Source organism: Phasianus colchicus, chromosome 11, assembly GCF_987193195.1.
Source record: "Phasianus colchicus chromosome 11, bPhaCol1.hap1.1, whole genome shotgun sequence".
In the NCBI taxonomy this organism is placed as follows: domain Eukaryota; kingdom Metazoa; phylum Chordata; class Aves; order Galliformes; family Phasianidae; genus Phasianus; species Phasianus colchicus.
In genome coordinates this window covers 16,591,183-16,610,861 of record NC_143446.1, presented here as the reverse complement: position 1 = coordinate 16,610,861, position 19,679 = coordinate 16,591,183, and the positions used below count along the sequence as shown (strand labels likewise).

Sequence of the window (19,679 nt, the reverse complement as noted above, 5' to 3'; positions counted from 1 at the left end):
GCTTGAAATTTTGTAAATATTGCCTAAAAGGTAAAATAACTGGGTAATTCTGAATGTACTCTGCAATTAACAAAATTCTGTTTGTGGAAGCAGAGTGGCATTTGCTTTTTGCCCTACAGAAAAAGTAGGGTGTGACCTCTGAAGTCTTGTTCTCTTTGCTCCCTCCATCAGAGAAGTACTGCTGGTAAAGACAGCCAAGGCATTTTACAAGCCAACTAACAACCTTCAAGTTTCAAGGCAGAGGGCAGTCCAGCCCACCACTCTGACCCCTGTGTTGCCCATCAGCACAAAGGCTGCCCTCACTTGAGCCCTCTCAGTCCTGCCCAATGCTCACCATGCCCACAGCTCTTTGGGGTCTCACAGCACCCAGCTCCCCACAGGATTAGACCTTTCTCATTGCCAAAGTAACAGCTGTAAATAGACGCTTGGGGTCTAATTCCTACAGCTTTCAGTATTGCAACTTACATTTAGCCAAAACATTGACTCATTTGTCTGATTAGTCCCTATTAATCTCCTGGTTGACTTTTCCCTCCTCTTGCAGATCCACTGGGTTATGAACTGCAGTAATAACCTTTCCAAACCAATTTCTCTTTTACAAAGCTGCTGATTTTCCATCACTACAGTAGTGCTGGGATGCTGATCACCCCCTGCTTCCCTACCCTGCCCTGCTCTAGAAGTGCATGCAAACAAAAAAGAAAAAAAAAAAAGAACCCTCAGCAATAAGTTGGCTGATTCTGGCAGCAAGACAAATCTAGCACCACACAGCAGGCAGGAAGAGAGTGCACTGCTCATCCTTTCGGTTTTGTCAGTGTATGGGAATGCTGGACATCAACACACAGCGAGGGATTCGGCCGAAAGCACTCCTCCTCAGTGTCTGAGCCCTGCTGCCTTCTCCCTCGTTTGGAAGATACAGGTAAAAATAGAGAAATGCTTTTGCTAAATGGATTCAGCAAAAATAGAAAGCAGTTAGAAGAAGCCCGGACAGCCTAATCTTATTGCTAGCAGGCGATGGAAATAAACTACAGTGCACGGGCTGATAGCTCCTGTATACATAATACCCTCAGGTACTGTAACTTGCATGTGATTCTTCTCGTTACAGCAAATAAATAGTCGCAAGTGGCACTAAAGGATTTTTTGGATACAATTTGTTTGAGTTGCCTTTATAAATGTTGATCATTATTTACATAATTATAGCTCTCTGACAGCAGGCTTTACAGCTACTTTGAACCACGATAAGCAGGCTGGATGCTCCTCTGCAGCCAGACCGTGCCTGTTCCGTGTGTTATATGTACTTCTCTTAGCAGCCTGCTATGAATGTCTCACTCATTCATTTCATCATGTAATTTATAGTAACATTACAAAAGAAACCATCTATATTCAGCAACTATGTAATATTGATAAAGCATTTAGGAACAGAACATAAATTTAATGACAGATATAATATAGTATCAATAATCTGCAGAGAAAAAGTGTGTCTGTGTAAGTGAGCAATTCCTTAGAACAGAAACCTAAACAGAGAACATTTTTATCTGACAGAAATGTGAAGAGAATTCCCGATGTCCCAAAATTCTTTTTTTTTTTCCCCCCCATAGATGTCAGAAGCCAAGACAGACAAGGCAAAAGTCAAACCAGCAGAAAGTTTTGAAAATGACAAGCAAAATATTTCTTGGCTGAAGAAAGGTAAGCTGCATTGCTGAGTTATTAGTTGCATGGTTGTGTTCAGAAAAAAAACCACACTAGAAATCTTACAGCTTTAAATAGGGCTAGGAGTTTCCACCGCAAACTCCATAACTTGACACCTATGAAACATCCATGCACATTTTATTTTGGTGCACTGTGGCCAAAATTCTGAGTAAACCAAAAGTTTGTTTTCCCAACATGCCTGCATTTCTTGGGAAACTTTGCTTAACCTCAACTACAACACCAAGAAGGATGGACCATCTTCTTAATTCCTGAGGAAAAGATTTTAACTCAAACCTGTATGGAAATGGATTCACATGTGTTGAGTTTCATCAAACATGTGGAAAACCAACCCAAATCTTTGGACTTGGCAGTGTGTTACCTTAGGATCAAGTAGTATCAGTTGTCAGCAGTTCATGAAATATAGACTTCCAGAATTGACAGCTATTTAGTAGCTCTTCCATTGCAAATAATTGTCAAATATGGGTATTTCTAGTCATATATATAAAACTATTTTAGAAAACAAATATGCGATTATAAAAGTTTTCTTATTATTTATCCGCATAAAAAAATACTGTCTTGTTGGAAAAAAAAGTATATAAGTTAACACATAGCTTATTCTAAGGCCCTCTTTGTGTAGGTTAGTTCATGATAGCAGAGTAACTTCACTGTTTTTCATATGTATGCACGTAAGGGAAATATGTAACTTCAAGCGAGTCTTAGGGCAAAGGCTTCCAAGATAAGCATGATACAAACTACGTTAGGTGCAAATTAGGGCTTCTAAATGAAAGCAGTTGTATTCTAATCCTAATGAATGTCTAGGGAAGACTCAACAAGTGACTTCATATTTTGAAAGCATTAACTATGTAAATAGTGAGGAAAAGACCATTCACAGCAATTATTATTATGTCATCTGTAAAACATGTCTACTTTAAGCTCGTGTAGTTAATTTTGGTAGATATGTAAGTTGGCATACAGGTTGGATTGAAGTAAACCTAAATTAAAGTCCCTGCCCTGTGTTTTTTGTTCTTTCACTGGTTAGCATACAGGGCTTGTTTGGCTGGACAACCAAAATCCTCTGCTTGCAAGGTATCAGCTACATCAGTAGGAACTCTGCAAGCAAAAGATCTGCAGGTTGAACATCAGAAAGAACAGTACAGATGAGTGAGATCTGGGTCTGGTTCTAGCAGATAGCATTGCAAGTTAGTTCATAAACAACAAGCACACAGACGAAATAAATACTTATTCCATCAGAATACAGCATAGCACAAGAGACTGGAACCTTACAAATGGAGCACAGAGGACTTTAACCAATCCTGAGTAAGAAAGAGACTCCGAGCAGGGTTAGACCATTGGCACGAGCCCTCAGAGCCCCATATAGTTATCTATCCTCTGGTCTAGATGCACTCCTGGGGCCAAATTGCATCTCTTCCACCAGTACATTCCTGAGTTGGTTTAGCTTTGCTGATGCTCACCCTCAATGTTTTTGTAGTTCTCCCCCTCCTGAGGAGATCCACATTCCTGAGTTTCCAGGTCATTAGTGATGTGTTAATTTTTTTGTTGTGGAGGAGGTAATCTCCTTAGAAAGAGAGACAAGTGCTGTTTGTTTGCACCTCTTCTCTAAAATGCAACAGAGAAGTGGGCCTTGAAGGTCTTTTGCTGCAGCTGAGTCAATAAATAGATGAAGTGTCTCAGACGAGACAGAAAATTTCCTTGAGATATTGATATGGACATTATTTAATATTACACTGAAATTTGCTTATTAAGAAACTGTTATTGTTTCTTTGCTTAAAGCAAACATCGCTTTTTTAGAGTATGCTAAAACAAACTGTCTGGAGCAGAAGCTTAAATTCTATGTTTAAATGCTTTAAAAATACATTACAGATAGATTTCAGGCATTCTAATAAGCAATGAATTGTGGAAAACAGACTTGTACTGTTTCCGTCAAGCACAGTAAGAAGACTATATGTTCTTTTAACATCACGCTTTAAAGAAAAGTTATTTTTATTCATGGTTTTGTATTGATTATTTGTTCCTTCTAAAAGAAACAATCATGAACCACATAGTATCAGAAATAAACATCAAAATACAGACTAGGCTGTGGCTTTAGTATCTCTTGTAGACATTTGTTTCTTCGTAATGCTTTGCAGACTAACAGCCCATGGACTAGTAGTGCAGCAGGTCAACACCAAAATAAAGTATGTTACTTGCTTGTTGGCTTTCAATACTAGGAGCACTTAATCTAGGCTGGAAGATGGTATTTTAATCTGGCTACTACTTATTTTTCTTCTATTTTTTTGGAAGAAGATATTTTGTTTCTGTCTCTCAGCCTCTAAAAGCTGAAATCAAAGCCTCATTTTGAAGAAAAGCTTCCAGAAGACATAACAGAAACCAAATCAGCCACATAAAAAATATTATAGAAAAGCATTAAGCTGTGCTTATCAAAATGTATCCTTAGTCAGGAAGACCCAAAAGGTTCCTACTCATGCCCCTACCTTGAGGTCACTCGTACCCACTGCTACATTCATTTATCCCTGCCACAAGTGCACCAGAAGACTGTTGGGAGTTAAAGATGACGCAGGGAAAAAATTATTCTGCACAAGCCAGCACAGTGTTGGAGAGAAATGTTTATAAAATCACTGCCTTAGAATGTATTTTTAAGAGGAACAACAACATATTTACCCTCCCCTTTAGTTTCTTACTTATCATAAAAGTCATTATTTGACGAAGGGCCTCATGTCCTCTATGGCAGCTAGGAAAATGTGGAACTATAGAGAAATAATAAAAATATAACCATGGAATCAGACTGGCAGATGTGCTGTCTGGTTTCCAGGAGTTCTAAACCAGCTTGGTACCTCCTAGGTCACCCAGTGTCAAAGCCTGGCTCTGAACATCAGCAGGAGAGGCATCCTGGTTTGAGGGCTTCAATGAAGATGGAAAAGTGGTCTTAGTCCTACCCTAAGAAGTCCTGAGATCAAGAATTTGCACCAGTTACCTTTTACAATAATATGGGATGCTCCTAAGGGCTATTGTTTCCAAGGATCACACAAAAGTTGAGAAAATTGTGGCCAGAGGTGCCTCCTCCATGTAAACCAGGGCTCTTTCCACCATGGCAGCAAAAAGGGGTCAGAACAGCAAGCACATGGGAAGGGAGGTCAAAGCAGAGCTAAATTCACACCCAGCTTCAGCATGTGGCTTTTGGAATGCCTTACAAACATGTAATCTCTTGGTATCACTTGATGATTACAGCCATATGGATACATAGAGGCAGGCAGGAGCTTATCTGACTGACACCAGGCTTTAAAAGGTGACACTGATTTTGCACATGGGGGAGAAGTGGTTTCTTCCCTATTTCTGTATCCATTGCAAAAGACAGAATGTGAGGAAAAACGTGAGGGCTTAACACTGCCCTCCTATGGTTTCATCACAAACTGACCCTGGCAGCCCAGGAGCACAAATCTAAGTTGCACAGAAACGAAATTTCATTTCAGGATATACTCACACAAAGCCCTCCTGTTTTATGCTGCCCAGCTGTGTACACAAATGCCCTCTATATATAACTTCCAGGGAAAAGTTAATGAAATGGCTTCCTTGCCATTCTCCTGCCAAAAATATAGCTGGAAGTCTTGAAATTAGCCTTTCTCCAAAAGAGCCCCTTTCTGACTAAAATTCTCATAGATCAGAAACGTTTTGTCAAAAATAAGCCTGGTTTCATTGTCTTGCAAAGAGTAAGAAGTCGAGCCCTGATTTCTTTAATCGACTGCTCTAGCCAGCAGATACTCGCTGTAGGCTAAAATTCAGCCCTGTGCTGAGGGTCAGTGCAAGGTCAGCACTTAAACCATAAAACAGGGCTTAAGTGGTAAAAGGAGCCTCTGTTCAGGATTGCATTTCACCCCTCCAAGGACCACAGTTCATATGAAAAGGAGGATTTACTCATATCATAGACCTGGCTGCAGTGACATTATTCAAATAATACCTTATTCTAGGAGTTATCCCACTGAGTGAGATTGTGCCACACTTAGTGGTACATCCCAGAACTATGACGTGGGAGTTCACAGCTACTCCCAACTGTACCTTCCCATAACATCACACAGCTCACCCTGGGAGGTGTTCCTGCAGGAATAGCAACATCCTCATTCTTGTAGCACTCAAACACCTTTTCCCCAGCATACCTCTCACCCTGGATACTCAAAGACTTTAAGAGATTTTTTGGAAAAGTAACAAAGCAGGAAGGACACACTGCCTTGAGATGTTCTTCCAATACTCAGAAGTCAGTAATTATAACAATAAATACAACTGCATGCACATTTGGACACTTGTTTCCTGCATTTTGCTGACTAGGGTCCAGCAGCTTTTTCCCTTCTCCCAGCCTGAATTAAGTCATTGGATTGAAAAGCTTTATAGAGTTCTGATAGCAAAGAAAAACCTTTCAGTTTCACATAACAGAAAATGCCAAATGTTTATAAGATGAATGCTGTAATCGAGGCAGACTGCTTCCAGATAAGAACCACACACACAAAAAAAAAAGCACATTTAAAAACTGATGACAAGGATCCCAGCGGGCTCAAATTCCTGGAAGATGCCTTGTCAGCTTCAGGACTATGACCACATGAATTAATTGAGACAACCCTTCCTTTAAGTTGTAAAACAGTAGATTTAAGAACTCTCTTCCAATGGGGAGAGAGTATATGAAATCTGCAATGGTCCCAGCTCACCACTCCTAATTATAGTTTTATAAACTGAGTGGTCCTTGATCTTTGAACTGGAGGATCCTTGGAGATGTAAGGCTTCGAGTACTGCAACAAAGGTGGAATTAATGTACACTGGCACTTCTGTGGATGAGAGGATTATCTTAAAGTCACTCTCCAATGCTGGACAAGGTTTATTTAGGTTTGTCTGAATTCTTAACTGAATCCTCCACAAATGAAATAAATGCATTGTGTTCAACTGCCAATGCAAGTCAAGACCTCAAGATGTTGTTTTGTATCATTCAGCCCTGGAGATTTTCCAGAGCAATTCTGGTCTTTATTGTACTGGTGCAAAATTTACCCCTTAGTTGCATGAGCGCAGTCAAAAAATAAAAATAAATTTAAAAACTAACCCCATGTAATAACACAAATACCCATTAGCTGCTGATTTTTATTATTTAACAGTACACATGTTAAAGCAGAATCCTCATTACCAAGGACCTCCATAACATCTTCTACTTAAGCTGCATCAACGTGATCAGCAATGCCACTAAAGTAGGAGTTACACTGATTTGAAAAATTTAATTGAAGCAGCACGTTTAAAGCATACCTGTAATTATCTTAGGGCATAAATGAGGGAGGAGAAATAAAACAACACTGAAGTGGTAAAAACAAGACATCTCATGAATTAGTAGAAGGAGTAGAAGGAAGGGTCAAATACAAAACTGGTTTCCTAGCTCTAAGACAATACAAACAAGAAAGATGCTTGTAGTAAGCAGAATAATACCTTGGCTGATAAAGAAAATTCTGCGTTAATAGAAATAAAATGTATTTTAGGAAGTTGATGCTTTTGACTGTGTACCTACTCCAAATCAGGGATGTTGTTGGCATAAGTCTACAATACATACATCACTGTCATAAAACGGTTTGTTTCTCCTCATTGACAGCCCAATCTGTTTCTTCAATCAACTTCAGTCTGCATTCAGAAAGCTCAAAAAAGTATTACTTGTATTTCCCCTTATCTTGAATAATGGAAATGTCACTGGTGTTATTCTCATTTCCTCCTGAAGGGTGACTGAGAAATACTGGATTCTAAATGTGCATTAGACACCTAAAAACTCTGAAAACATTATTATTAGTGGGCCGTTGGATTATTTCGAAGTAGTGAAATTCTTAATTACCTTAAGCTTAGAGGCAGGTAATTGTGGATGTAAACAGCTCAGTGCCAATTTTCAGGAGTTTTGTAGCCCTGAAATGTTATTCACCAGCATGTAGAGCCAGACTGTCACACAGAGATAGAGCAAAATCCTTACTACTGGGGGAAGAGGAAGGGGACAATCAGATACTTAAGGTAAAGATAATTACATTTTAAGAAATGGTCCTTTTCTCCTTGCAGACCTCTATTACTTTACCAAAATACAGCAGCATCTAAATACTCAAACCAAATTGCAGTAAGTGGGCTAAATCCTGGGCATGCTGTTTTTCTATTTGCCTCTGGTGTTGTATCTAATGCTTCTGAAAGTTTAGACATTATATTTTATCATGTTAGTCGAGGTTCAAAAAAAATTATTTTTCCATCCATTTAAAATAATTATTTAGAACTAAATCCAAATGGAAAGACACTTAGACACTAAGTGTCTTCTCTGAATGTCCAATAATAAAATATTGGACATAATAAAACCCTTATCAAGAGAGCTTAGTGGTAAGTGACTTCTTCTAGGATGCTTCAGATCTGTGCTGAGAGCACATGATTGTGTGAGAGGATTTAGATTCACATCTTCCAGAAGAAGAAAACTCCAGCTCTCAGCTACCAGATGCTCGAATAGCATGGTGTATGGATTCCCAAGTACAGATGTTTGGGTGGACTACTCATTTCTCATTGCTCCAGAGAGCACGGGAAGGACACTACAGCCCAGCAGACAGGGCATCTGCATGGAGGGCAATAGATTGGCTTTACTCACAGTGAGAGTGTATTTACCTATCCAGCAAGAAGTGGAAAGCTATTATTAAGTTGTCTCAACTTCTCACTAAGATGTTCGTGTGCTGTATGGAGGGATGAACCTAGGAAAAGCATACGCAAAGAGCTGAAGCCCCCAGTTTAGCCAAGTTTCTTTATGACATGTACCATAACTGAGATTCATCTCTTTGAAGAGAATTGCACAAAGATTCGTTATCTCCTAAATAATACTTAAGTGGCAGAGATCTTTGCCTTCCCTCTAAACTAGATTAATTTTTATTTTATAGGATAGAAGCAGTCTCTCAGGGTCTCCTGATTATATATAGTCTCATTCTAATTTCAGTCTTTAATCTGAATAAACACATTAGAAAAACACAGACACAATTAACTTAATCATAAATTCAGATGGATTGTTTATTATCTGTCTACTTAATGTGCTTATGATTGCAGCAGTTAAACATGATAATGTTTTCTCTCACACATAAATGAATATACACTGTGTAGAAATATGTGCAGGAAGAAAAAACTTATCCCTGAATGTGTCAGTAGGCTTTAGAGATAAAGTAGATGCACTGCTCACTGTTGTGCTCTGCAGAAAAACACAAACATTGCCTTGATGGTGTTGAGACATCTGAGAACTGATTACTGACAAATTACATTCCCGCATATCTCTGCTTAAATATGCCTACATGTAGTCTCAAAAGGAAGTGTTATTGCAGTATGAAAGATGCAGATAGCAACACGTTTCTACAGTGCTACTGCACCTGTATTCAAAAAGCAGAGATGTAGATTCGGGTAAATAAAGTCACCTGAGTTCTTCAGAAAAGAGCACAAGTTAAAGCAATATCCTCCTATCAAAGCAAGCATCAGACATCAGATTTAAAGAGGATGGTTATCTTATATGATCACCTCCACAAACAGTTAGATTCCCAAAGTTATGGTTGGATCCTGATTCACCTTCTCGTTCCCACAGGATATTGAAAGTAAACAATTAGCTCAAAAGCATGAGTTCAGTTAAATTAGTGATTACTATTCAGGTAGGCTTTCCTGTCATTAGGATAATTTTTTTTTCAAAAGACTTATGGTATAACAAAATGAAATTAAATTTGGGTTTCAAACATTCAGGTTTTAAAACACCACATTTTTTATTTTTCTTTGGCCCAAGAATCATTCATCTTCATTGTCTCTCGACTCTCAGGTAGAACAGCACCAACTTATGTAAGTTATATACAAGTACTTCAATTGCTAAAGCCAAATTCAGACTGGTATTTCCTAAGCCTAAAATCCCAATGTTTCTGACCTGTGTGTTGACAGTCAGAAAAAGTTTGTTCATAGAATTCATTAAGGTTGGGAAAGACCACTAATGTAATCTAGCCCAGCCATCAGCCCAGCACCACCATGCTCACTAAACCATGCCCTACATTCAGCTTAACTCTCAGCCATGTTTCATGCTGATCATGAAAGTTCAGGCTATTTGCATGATGCTCACTTAGCTCACATAAAGCTTAGAAATAAGTTCAGAGGAATTCTGGAAAAACAGCACACGTTCTCAGGTATCTGCAATTTTGTAGTACAGCTTCATGCAACATACTTTTATCAAGTTCTCTTCTTTCAGCCATAAGCTTCTGAGAGACAGTCACTCTTGGGGAGAGAAGTTTAAATATCTCATTTCCAGCAGAACAACCTGAACTGTAATGACTTCAGGTTTTACTTACTGCCACTCTACCAGGAAACATCATCCCTCAGGCTGCCTAAGAGAGACAGGGACCTTGCAAAGGACCCACAGACTCAGCAGGAATCCTACAAACCCAAGAAAGTCAGGCAGCTTTGGATCAGGCTTCAGCTGTACCAAAAATAGTCAATCCAGTGTAGCATGTAAAGCAGAGGCTAAGGAAGCAGCAAGTCAGATGATGTGAATAATATTCTAATTTTGAATTTAGATTGTTATTTTGAAAAGATGTTCTAACCTTATATAAATTCACCAATCCTGGCTTCATATAAGGTTCTTTGGAAGCTCCTTCGACAAATGACATCCTGAATTCAGGATGATTTTCCTTGACTCTTTCTTAGTCCCTAACTTTACGATTAGCACTGTCCAGAGATGATAATCACTATGTAAAGAAAATCCAAACAGCAGTGGAAGCTCCCCCAGTTCTCACTTGGAGGGAATCACCAACAGTTGTAGAAGGGTAGTATAATCTCCCTGTCTTAAAAAAAAAAACAAAAACAAAAAAACTATGAAAAATAAATAAAATATAAAACTAAGCAGTGGTTTTTACAGTATGACACAGCAGTATTACTTGCATTAGGCCAATTTACCACTTATGATAGCAGTAATAGCACTAAAAGCCAATAAAAGCGGTCTGTTCGTTCAGAGATTGGCTTTTATGGCTTATTCTAAATATTATCAAGTGAATCAAAAGCTGTCATTATAGTGTCTAAAAAGCCTTCGTACCTTGTAAGCAAACAGTGTGACTTTGACAAATAATCATTAATATGCCTGTGTGAGACCAGGGCTAAAAGAGAAAGAATAAGGAAAACCCAGTATTTCGCTTTACATAAGTCATTAAGATCATTTCAGTTAAATTTCATACAAAACAAAACAGTTTTATATGTAAAACACCATTGTTTCTTCAATAAAACAAACTTGTCAGGTAACTGAACAATGAGTGGTTGAACTACAATGATACATCACAATCAACTTTGGGAAAACAGATGATGTGCAAGTCTAGGTAACACCTTTGGGCCACCAGGCAAGCTCATAACCCTCTAACCCTGCCTGCCAAAAGCCCTGGTGTGCACAGCATCATTCTCCCTCTTCTTACTTCAAAAGTAAAGGGATGTTCCCTTACCCCTGGAAGCATGTGATTGATTTTTTCTATCCTATCTGTCCAGTGACTCTCTCAAATCTCTTGAAGAGCATCCATGGCAAGAGCCTGGGACAAACTGATCGCCTTGGACATGATCCTCCAAGGCTCATGCATCTGGTGCAAGCCTTGTGTAGTTGGCTCAAAAATTCAAGCTCAAATGTTGTATTTTAGGGAGTTTTCTTACCCGCTGTCAGTTACAGTTTTGGAGGCCCTTCTAGAATGGCAAGGCAGCATGCTTGCTGTTGATGGTGTTATGAGATACGCTCTGCAGCTGCACTGAGCACACAGGCTAGCAGAAACACGTGGTGCTGCACTGCCTAGGGAATTCTTCCACCCAAGACAGCCTTTAAGGGCCACATGTGTTCTGCAGAGAATTTAAGCAAAGAGCAAACCAACAGATCTCCCTTTCCAAGCTTTCATTTTCTTTAATTTCTTTCTCGAGATTAGAGATCTCTCCAGAAACACCACATTAACAGCAAGGTTCAAAGATTCCTGGTGGAAACCAATGCCCCAGATTTTGTCTACAGTGTACTAAGAACAGTAGGAAACCATAAGGATCTTCAACATGCTTGTATTTATCCAAAGAAAGATACATGGAACTCTATATATCTATGACAAATAGCATTCCTTCTCTTAAAATAAACACCACTAGTTATGGGTTTTACTATTTCAATAAAAAGAGAAGGTAAAAGCAGTTTGTTTATACACTCAAGAATTAGGCTTTGGTTCTTTTGAACCTCTTCCATGCAACATCCTTCAACTATCAAGCTTCCTTTCAGACCCACTGCACAAACAGCATCTCACACAAGCTAGCACAACAGGCCTAAAGAGCAGCAGCTGTTCATAGAAATGAATGATACCAAAGTCTCTCTCCTGCCACAAATAGCATTTTGCAATGGTGATATCAGTCTTAAGCACTCCTATCAAACGGTAAGATTTTATACACACTAAAGTGTGAGTTGTTTTTCAAGTCATGGTTTTGCAATGTACATAATCATCACATACAGTTCTCCTGCATTACTTTCCTTTAGGGCTCAATCCCCCCTTCACCCTCAATAATTGAGCCCCACTTTTATCTCTGTCATGTACATGTTAAACATTATTGCTAATGAAAAATCAGAGCAGAGGACTCCATGCGTTGCTGTGCAACCCAACACAACCTTTGCAGCACTGCCACAGAGTAAGGCAAACACTTGGATAAGATTCTTGTATCCAGGATTTTAGGAGCAAAGTCGCCAAAATTAATTCTATGCTAGGAGTTAAGCTCTGCTGCTTATAGCAGAGGAAGATGAGGAACACCTGGGCTTAGATTAGAGGCCACTTTTTGGCTATGATGTTGGCTGTTTCTAACTGTTAGCATAGCCAAGAAACTATATCCTTTCTTCCACATTGGAGACCACCTGCAGAGATGTATTTTTTCCCCTCAAACTCTGCACAAGAGCCCCAAACTTGGCTTTAGGGCAATACATATTTTCCATTTTTTCTCCCTCTAATGAGACACATTGATATTTTTATCTGCATGTACTGTGTTTTGTTAATGGGAAATTTTTCAAGCACTATGTGGTAATGGACTGTGGGATATGGGATTATGCATTTATTATTCTCAGGAGCACTATGTACACTATACCAGTAAGTTATAAGCAGGTTGGCAGAATAGGGCTTGAATTCTGGCAGAAGACCTCTTCGAAGTTTGCTGCAATTTGCCTGTTAAGCTGCATTTGGCTCTGCTTTAAAACCATGTGCTGATAGAGCTACGGTTACATTGGTCAACCATGCTACCAACTGGCTGCACTGAGCTCTTGGTTCTGAATTGGTCATGTCTATACTAAGTAGCCAAGGGCTGCAGAACAAGGAGTGCTGCAAGTAGCTGTTGTTCTGGGGTGTTGCATAATAGAATAGTGATGTTAAATCCAGAGATAAGAACTGAGATAAACTTCTGCTGACAGAAGAAATAAATCTTTGCCCCTGTAGATTGTGTTTATACACAATGTCTAAATCTGAGTTTACATAAGCATGTGTCAGTGAAATACACCCTCACTTTCTCCCTGCCATAACAGGGCAGCCTAGGATTTTCCACGTGGTGGCTTTCACAGAAATGAAAGGTATTTTTGTGAAACAGAAAGAGTGTCATTTTAAGATAAAAAAAGCCTGCTTTCCCCTCCAAGGGAAATTCAGAGAAAAACTGTCATGGATTTGCCCTTCTATAATATTCCAGTTTATTTGGAGCAATAGGAGGAAATAAAAACTAATAGAAAGAGACATTTCTTCTTGGATCAAAACTGAATACTTGGAAGAACACGTTGTTGGACTGCTCATAAATGCTTAGAAGAAAACATAATTGTTAGGTCAAATGATTCATAAGGTCCAGCTTCACTAAAGCACTTTATATTTACACTTCCTAACAAGGCAAAGGTGAAAGAAACTACTGCAGATTTGTCCTTTTTGGTTTGAGAATGTTAAATCCTATTCCCATTGGTGTCCCACTGAAACACAGTTGCATGAAAACCAAGAAGTAAAATTAGGACTGGATTTTGTGAGTACCTTCAAATTCCTTTGGCTGCTAGGAAAGCAGCAGCAGTCGCCATGAGTCAGGCACAGCATTGAAGCTCACCTGTAACTTGCCTTGCAACGTACGTAAATGAACCCTACTGAAGTTACTTAGCCTGATTTCAAATATTTCTTTATGTATATTGCCCATAATGTCCACCATAAATCTATATTTGCCCTATGGCAAAGGGTACCTAAACTTCAGCTAGATAAGAAGTCTATTTTCTTTGTCTAAACAGAGCAAGCTCTCCCATATCCCATGACTATTGGTAACATTAGTGTGATCTTTTAGCTTCTAATACATATTAATTTGTAATATACAAAACCATTCAAATAAATAACTGTGCAGACTGAATAAAAAAGCAATTTAAACTTTTTTCCCTAGCTGAAGACACTTTTTACAAATAGTTCTTTTAAGTAGTCTTAATAGTATCTCTTTAATATTGCCATTAAAATTCACCAGAGTTCAAGAGCAGAGCAAATTTACATCTGTTAAAATAATGGAATTGACACTGATATTACATCATTGCTATTTTAAATAATCATTCTTCATAATTCTAACATGCTTGCTTTAAGTTGCAAATAAAGAGCTTGTTCCCCTCCTTTCAAAGTCAACGGCAAACCTCCCTTCGGCTTTCAGGGAGCAGCACCTAGCATTAAAGAAAGGGGCCTCCAGTTACACATGGTGGGGTCTGACTGTGTTCACTTTTGTGCAGAAGAATAATTCACTCCGAAGGAAAAATTACTGGGGAAAGCTCTATGAGCTCTACTGAGCTCTGGTCAGATGAGATAATTGCGTTGCCTGTTCCCAAAACCTTGTGAAACTATAGAACACTCTGAAATTCAAGGGAGGTACAGTTCTGTTTAGTTTCACGAGAAAGCAATGTTTTATACAGGTGGGGCTTTTTTTTTTTTTTGTTATTTTAGTGCAATCTTGTGGTTTTCCTTCCTTAATACCGTAGCAGAGCTTGTTTTAAGAGAAGCATGATGGGAACCCTCAGAAATTCAGCTTCTCGTGGGAGAACATTTGCAGTTTCACTACAGTTACATAAGCATTGTTCTACGAATGTTTCAAACCAAACCTAAAGGAATTAAAACAATGCACCATGCAGAGATGGAAAGGATGAAAAGCCACTTAAAAAAATGAATCCATGCAATCCTCTCCCTGATTACAGAAGAAAGCTATGTAAGGCCTTTTAAGAGAGAGGGTAAAGTTTATAGCCAATTTGAAGAATATTTAAAGCTGGAGAACAAAATATGTTTTTTATTACCCACCTAGCACTCAAAAGTAAACTTTGTGCACGGATATTCCTACCTGTGTGATCTTCAAGAAAAAATAGCCAGAATCCATGCTACAGCCTATTATCAGTAAAGACATCACAGCTCAGTTGTCCACGTGGACCTCATGTTTTCAGGAGCAGGAACTTCCCAACTGCACCTGCTCTGAGCGCTCAGTTCTACAGAATTTGGCCATGGCAGAAGTCAATCATTACAATTAACTTTTGACTGCCATGTTGCTGAAATGTCTTCGATGTTGACTGGAGAATCATCACGTGCTGAGACTTAACCTTAAGGCTGTACAGCAGAATAGAGCCAGTTGGTTGCTTTCTGGGAGCCAGAGAACTTTATTAGCACTGCCATAAAAACTGAAACGGGATCAATTGCTTGTTTTATTTGTAATAGGCAGTGCCAGTGACAATAAAACATCTATCCAACCTCTGTAAATTTAGGGTTGGAGTAACAGTTGCCTTGGTGTCCTTGAGAGCTATGTGTTTGAAAAAGTGACATATGACAAAAAAGTGACCCTTTACAGTGAAAAGCTTAAACAAGCAGCACCACCAAGAACAGGGAGGAAACAACAAATTACTCCATTAAAAAAAAAAAAATCAGGTTTTGAAGAACCTGCAACACTAAGGTCCTTATTCCATGCAGAATTATTTACCCTGGTACATTTCTTTCCACTTTCACAGCAAAATACATTTAGGAACAGAGAAAATAACATTTGGGATGGTAGGAAGATGTCAGACAAACAAGGAAGATTCGGCAAAGTTCTGCCTAAGAAGGCATTTCAGGCATCGTCATTTTGTGGTGTCTGAGTAGAAATGAGAGAGAAAACACTGCAGGGGTTATCCTACAGAGATTTTCATGCCATGTGGACTGGGACTAACTGAGCCAGGAGGTCCTTTCTTGGTCCATCATCTGCGATTCTTTTTGGCATCATTCCTTGCCTTTAAAATACAGCTTCTTCCCCTTTGCCTTTGGCACTACTACAACACATTGTCCAACATAACCCAGACTTAAGAATAATCCTGAATTTCACAGTAAACCAGTGCTGTGGCCACTAAATACATTACAAATATGGTTTTGTAGGCAATTTACTTCTCTGTAGCTTCCTAGCCACAGTGCTGGGTGCTGACAGAGGAAGAAATGTACACCTGATGTGGAGAACAGGTTGTTGGCAGAGCCCTCATCACTGAGGAAAGGAGGAATGTACAGATACAACATTCTATCCCTATCTACCCAAATGTATATAGAATATATAGAAATGTATATAGAGACTATTTTTGTATTACACTCCAGGTTCCTCATTCCAAAGCTATATTTTTATTACTGAAACCTGCTAATCTGAAGATTTCACCTAACTTCATGGGAGGAAATATGTTCATGTCATCTATTCCTGGTCTCCCATGCCATGACAGTGAAGGCTGGCCTGGGGTTGCTATATATGCACATTGCTCAGGTAGCAGAACAGCTACGGCAGATTGCCTGGCACCTGCTTGAGGATGAGGTGAACAGAAAGTATTTTTGTTCCATTGAGAACATCCCAGCCAAACCAGATTTGCAGCAGACAAACTGGAAAAGTATAAACTGATGGAGAATGGAATCTTTTAATATTTTGGGATCATGAAAGGGTGAGATCAGATCTGAACCCAAACAGGTTTAAAATGGAGGAGTGGAATGAAAATGGAAGGTGTTGGAGGAGATATATCCTTCTTGGAAGTAGTATTTGCAAAACCTGGTAGTCACATTTTGTTAGTTCTAATCCTCTTTTAATGAAACAACTTCTGAAAAGACATAAAAAAAACTTGAACCTGAATGCCAATAGAAACATATTGTAAGTATGATACATTATCAACAGTTCTACTGCTGCAGGGTTAAGAAAAAAAACTAATGCACATAAAATCATCCTCCTTTGCTTTTTAATATATTTTAGGAAATACCAGATTTCCTTTTTATTTATTTTTATGTGGGGCAGCTATTAAGAGAGAAATTAATTACAATTTGATTTTGAAGGGCCTGGATTTCCTCTTGCATGCATCAGTCCAACCCAGGAATAGGCCTGTTCAAGCAAATGAGATGAGGTTGGTGTGAACGAATTTAAATGCAATCTGAAGCAGGCCCTAAGATATTTATGGACAGAGTGAGTCATTCTTGTTCTGGTTGCATGATTACATCAGTGGAGAATTAGTCTATCATCATGCAATGTCTGAGTCGCCCTTCTCTTATATCACCATACTTCAGAAACGTTGTGTGGAGTTCAACCATATTTCACTCCTAAAACCAGCAAGATGAAAGAGCTGAGCCACAGCTCCAGTCCCCTATGCCAGATGTACACTGACTGCAAAGAAGCTGCCCCCAGTTAAATCAGTGGATCATCTGATCTTTCTTCTCTGGTCTGTTTACCTACTAAAACTTTCATATAAATCATTTAAAGACCTTTTGCTCATTTAAAATATTAAGTAACTGTTGTTATAAAACAGTATATATCCTTTGCTCAACATCACACTCAAGAAGTAACTTTGCTTCCAGCAGTCTCCAGTGACACAGCTATACAGATATTAAGGGGAAACAGAATCAGCAATGTGAACTTGAATACTCCAACTTCCTCCTCAAACTCAGATCTGTGATAATCCTTCAGCAGTTCAAACCCCTGAGTGTTTTATGACAATTTGAGTCAAAGAAGAAACAACTATATGCCAGACCTGACAGTCTCATTCCCTTCTTTCAGACACAAAACAGGTTTGGTGGTACTAGCACCACGTGTGATCCTCCCACGTTGTCTCTGAGAATAGGCAATAGCAGCTACTCAGAGTCACCTCAGGAGAAGTTGTGGTGCGCTGCTGTTGATATCTAAATTAGATTATGGGAGAAAAAAAATGGCTGGAAAATCTCCCATCATCACTGGAGTCCCTGAAAAGTTTTTCCTCGTGGCAATGACTTTATGGCTAACTAGAGGCAGAAAATGTGATAGCGCACGAACTCCCCAGATACCAAGTGTTTACAAGAAATCTGTTCCACAGCCTCATCCCATCCCTGCTTCTCTATGCTTTCTGTGGGCCTCTCCCCCCACCAGGAGCCAGACAGGCTGTCTTCTATACATCTGTGCTCTTCTCACTTTTGGGAAATGGGGAGGAACAAAACCCCCTTCCAAGTGGAGAAGGCTGAGAGCAGTTAATTCTTGGATACAGCTCAGCAACTCCAGAAATTGTCTTAGAAGCATAACATTACATATCAGCATATTCACAGGGAAACACTATTTCCCCTGCTATCCCATCCTTGGCCATTCAGTGGTCCAGCAGATCCACAGATGCTGGAGAACACCTGATTTAAGACTCTTCTAGTGCATAAATTTTACCAACTACCATTACAGCTTCAAGATATTCAAGCACCACACATTGTAGAGTTGGAACTTGATGATCCTTGGGGTCCCTTCCAACACAAACCGTTCTACAATTGTAGGCCTCACGTTTTCATATTCATGTCACCCTTTGCTTATACTATCTAGAGTTTCTCTGCATTAAGTGGTGTATTTTTATCTTTTCCAAGAAGCAAGACTTCTGCAGCATAGCGTATCCTATAGGCAGCTCTTTTCATATCTAAATCCAAGGATGTTTGGGGAGAGAAAAAAGATTATATTTATTCAGAAATTAAATGAGATTAGTAGTTTTGAAAGTAACGTACAAATAGCAATCAGCCTCTGCTATGAAGGTCAAAAGAAAAAGGACACATTAGCAATTGAATATCTTCTGTCTCTTTAAAGTTTTAATACCTTGTACCTGTTAATAATAGGAAATATCCTTCTTCAAGAGTAGCATTTTCAAAAATTGGTAGGATCCTTTTGCTAATTCTAATCTTCTTTTAATAAAATAATTTGCTAAAAAGGATTATTAAAAGGCATGAAAATGGAAGGCCAATAGAAATGTACAGCCTATACAATAAATAGTTAATGTATTTTCTAAATGAATGATTTAAAATAGCTATTAAAGTAAAGAGAATGAGCTTATGTTTCTAGTAATGACTTCTCTGCCTCAGAATGAAATCTGTAAATCCCTGATTGCAATTTCACATCCCAAAAGAACAAGCAGTCCTGGGACTGATGCTTATTGCCTTCATCATTAATACTAGCATACTACATGGGACTTTTATATCACTAGTTTGAATATTCAGACTTATACTTATGTATGCTTTTTATTTTAAATCTCATACAGTTATTTTCTGTCACAAAAATAAAGCCCTCCTTCAACAAGCTTTTTTGTATGTACATGCATACATGTATACACAGACATTCCGTATAAGTACAATTTTATTCATAAGAGTGCATAATGATTCAGGCTGTGATTGTTAATAAAAATGCATTTCTAACCATCAAATTTGAGTCTATTATTCTAAGTTAATTGCATTTGCCCTAAAGAGACTTGCGACTGGCTGTCAGCCTATTTGTGTCAGTTCCATTTTATTCATCAGTCAATCTTGTCTCCTCTTTTTTCACATCCCATATATTGATCAAATAGATTTGTTAGCATGCCTCTGCAGCTTTAAAAAAAAGTTTTTGTTATTCGTCAGGTTTATTTGATTACTGTATTAGTTTGTCTGTTATCTTAATTGTTATTTCAATAGAAAATAAATGCCCTTTGATAGTCCCACAAGATTCCCATT

General features: G+C 38.7%; 1 protein-coding gene across 1 annotated transcript in view; it reads left to right on the top strand.

Annotated features, from left to right (window-relative positions):
• The first annotated feature begins 652 nt into the window (after positions 1 to 652).
• MDFIC2 (MyoD family inhibitor domain containing 2) overlaps positions 653 to 19,679 on the top strand; it is a 39,414-nt gene continuing 20,387 nt past the window's right edge. The window contains exons 1-2 of the mRNA XM_031609504.2: positions 653 to 913; positions 1,593 to 1,680. Of these exons, the coding sequence (XP_031465364.1) occupies positions 1,593 to 1,680 (88 nt within the window). The 5' untranslated portion in view covers positions 653 to 913. The remainder of the gene's footprint in view (positions 914 to 1,592; positions 1,681 to 19,679) is intronic.